Below are 2,549 nucleotides of genomic sequence, written 5' to 3'. Positions count from 1 at the left end.
GGTGAAAAGCAGTGCTGTGATGCAAACTCGTGACACTGTAATAGATGTTTATCAGCCATTCAGGTAGCATAATTGCTTTTAAGATGCCGCTCCCTTCAATTAGAGCCATACAGGTCAGATGCGATGCTTTTGACGTTTAATGTTCAGAACAAGGCTTCAAGTGTGCATAATTTTGTTTTGCTTTTTTACAGAGTCCCAATTTGTCGTTCTTCAAGGCACAGTTTTTCTTTCCCATGACTCAATGCTAATATCCTTGCTTAAAGCAAACGCTTCCCGGGATTTTTCCCTTGTGTTTTTTATATTTTTTTGTACAGTCTCAGCTGTATTTGGTGTTAGCAAGCTTTCTGGTGAACCATGACCACTATTTTCCTATTAAACTTTTTTTAAAAGCTGGGACCTATCATTCCCATAACAAAGTGCTGAATGTGGAGCTGGTGAGGAAAAAGCATCATCACTAAATCCCTTTCAAACAGGGTATCTCATAAAATTTTGCTGTACCTGCTTCCATCAGGAATCAGTTATAAATTATGAAACTCTTATTTTACTGACTGTGTCCTCAGTACACTGTTCATTTAGCTGCCCTCACTTGCATTTCTACATGCAAAATACCTTTAAATACCATAAAATCAGTGATATTTTCAATTCCTCCTTACAAAATCCCATTGATTTTATATGCATCTTTTGTATCCGTCCCATACTGATTTACTCTTTGGGCTTTAAAACTGATCTTGCTAGGACTTCATTGTGCACCTAGACAGGGTTTCTGTGTTACTCAACATCTGTGTCTGATGCATTTTCAGTTGCAGGACCGATTGCATTAGATTCAATCACCAGCACAGTGACAGACTGAATGAGCATCCAGGTTGGTTTTGGCCATTCTGATTTCCTCTATCACTTGTCCCATTTAAACCATAGAAATGGCTACATGGAAATGTCGGGTTACTTTCAGTTTTGAGACCTCTTGTTCTTTGTTCTCTTTCGGTGACAGAATATGAAGGTGATGATGTTACTTGGTTGACAGATCCCTTGTCTGCATTTCTGCCATCAGAAGCCATCTCTCAGCTCATCGCAAGCACCTTACTTTTGGGAGTCTTTCATATGGATGAAGATGAGCTTGTGGTCTATCATTAAACCATGCTGTGAGTTACACACTCACCCTGGTCAGGTACAGCCCTTAGTCCACGATTTCACAGAGCATCATCAGTCTTATCTGAACTCATTTCACTTGCTGTCCTGCAATCTCTGTCCCTCTTAACCCCCGAGAACTCAACCATCCACAGCCAACCGCGTTTCACACATCGACGGGCGGGAGTGCACACAGGACCCATTGGAGGGCACCGCCTCGCCCCCGCAGTTTCCCGGGCGGGTATGAGGCGAGCGAGCTCCGAGCTCCCTCAGGACGGAGCGGGGTCCCGGGGCTGTCGCTGAGAGGAGAGAGAGCAGGCAGAGGAAGAGGAGACAGGAAGAGAGGGAGAGAGGGGAGGATGCTGGCACTAGGTATGGTGCCGAGTGTCTCCCCGTGCCCCCCGAAAAACAGACGCCAGAAGGGTTAAACACCCTGAACGCCGCCTCAGGCACCTGGAAAGGCGCTGTTTCGTACATGGCAGAAACCAATTCCTCGGTGCGGCCTCGAAACAAAACCCAGATCACCGAGGGCACAGGTGAGCTCCGTTTAGGAGAATCCGTCTCGTTTGGACGCGGAGAGTTCCCCTTCCTCTGTTGGAGGGACAGCTGCTCACCCTTCCCACACCAGTGCCATCTCCTCAGAGGAGCAGCCACCCTGTGAACCACGCGTGACCGGTCCGTGCCTGAAGGAACTATCTCTAAAAGCATACTTGGATGGCAGGGTACATTCATTCCCAGTGCCCCTTGTCCAAGAGAACTCATGGTCACAGCTTTGTTTATGCATTTTATTCCTTTTAGCTTCGGGGTAGTTCACAGATGAGATTATCATCCCAATCACCCTTATATCGACAAAAACTGGAAGAATTTATCAAACATCTCTTTCCCCCTCCTATATTGAGCAGAGAAAGGCGCCGGGAATGTGCGTCTCCCGTTCGGCTTGGCATTTCCCCGGTACGGTGCCCCATTTCAGCTGGGGCAGTCCCAGCATTACACATCCCTGGCCTCCAGTGTCGCTGCTTGGCATGGCAAGGGGTCTGAGCCACCGCTATTTCCCAGCTCTGTGGGTTTAATCAGCTTTAAAGGTTAACTCTGCTTCTTTGGTCAGCTCCTGATTGACCTCATCTTCAAGCAGCTCCTCAAAGCCGCTCTTAAATGTAAAAAAATTCTTCAGGCCGGGGCACAGGGACAAACCTGAGCTCCGTTTCTATAGAAAGTCCTAAAACCTAACTCCCTGCCTGTCCCTGAACACGGGCCGGGAGGGCGGCCTGCGCGGAGCAGGTGTGCGGGACCCCGCATGGCCCGCATGGAGGAGGGCACCCGCACAGCCGGGCCGGCAGTATCGGCAGCGTACGGGCTCCGCGGCCGCGCAGGGGCTGCGGCCAGCGCACACCCTCGGACCAAAATGCACGGAGCACCGCACGCCT

The 2,549-nt window shown here is 49.2% G+C and overlaps 1 protein-coding gene across 1 annotated transcript in view; it reads right to left on the bottom strand.

The window, feature by feature from the left end:
* Positions 1–2,191: 2,191 nt before the first annotated feature.
* Positions 2,192–2,549, bottom strand: part of EMSY (EMSY transcriptional repressor, BRCA2 interacting) — a 27,348-nt gene continuing 26,990 nt past the window's right edge. The window contains exons 10-11 of the mRNA XM_005425844.3: positions 2,354–2,547; positions 2,192–2,272 (exon numbers count right to left, since the gene is read on the bottom strand). Coding sequence (XP_005425901.2) covers positions 2,192–2,272; positions 2,354–2,547 — 275 coding nt within the window. The remainder of the gene's footprint in view (positions 2,273–2,353; positions 2,548–2,549) is intronic.

This window comes from Geospiza fortis, unplaced genomic scaffold (assembly GCF_000277835.1).
Source record: "Geospiza fortis unplaced genomic scaffold, GeoFor_1.0 scaffold154, whole genome shotgun sequence".
NCBI lineage: Eukaryota > Metazoa > Chordata > Aves > Passeriformes > Thraupidae > Geospiza > Geospiza fortis.
This window is presented reverse-complemented; position numbering and strand designations above follow the sequence as displayed.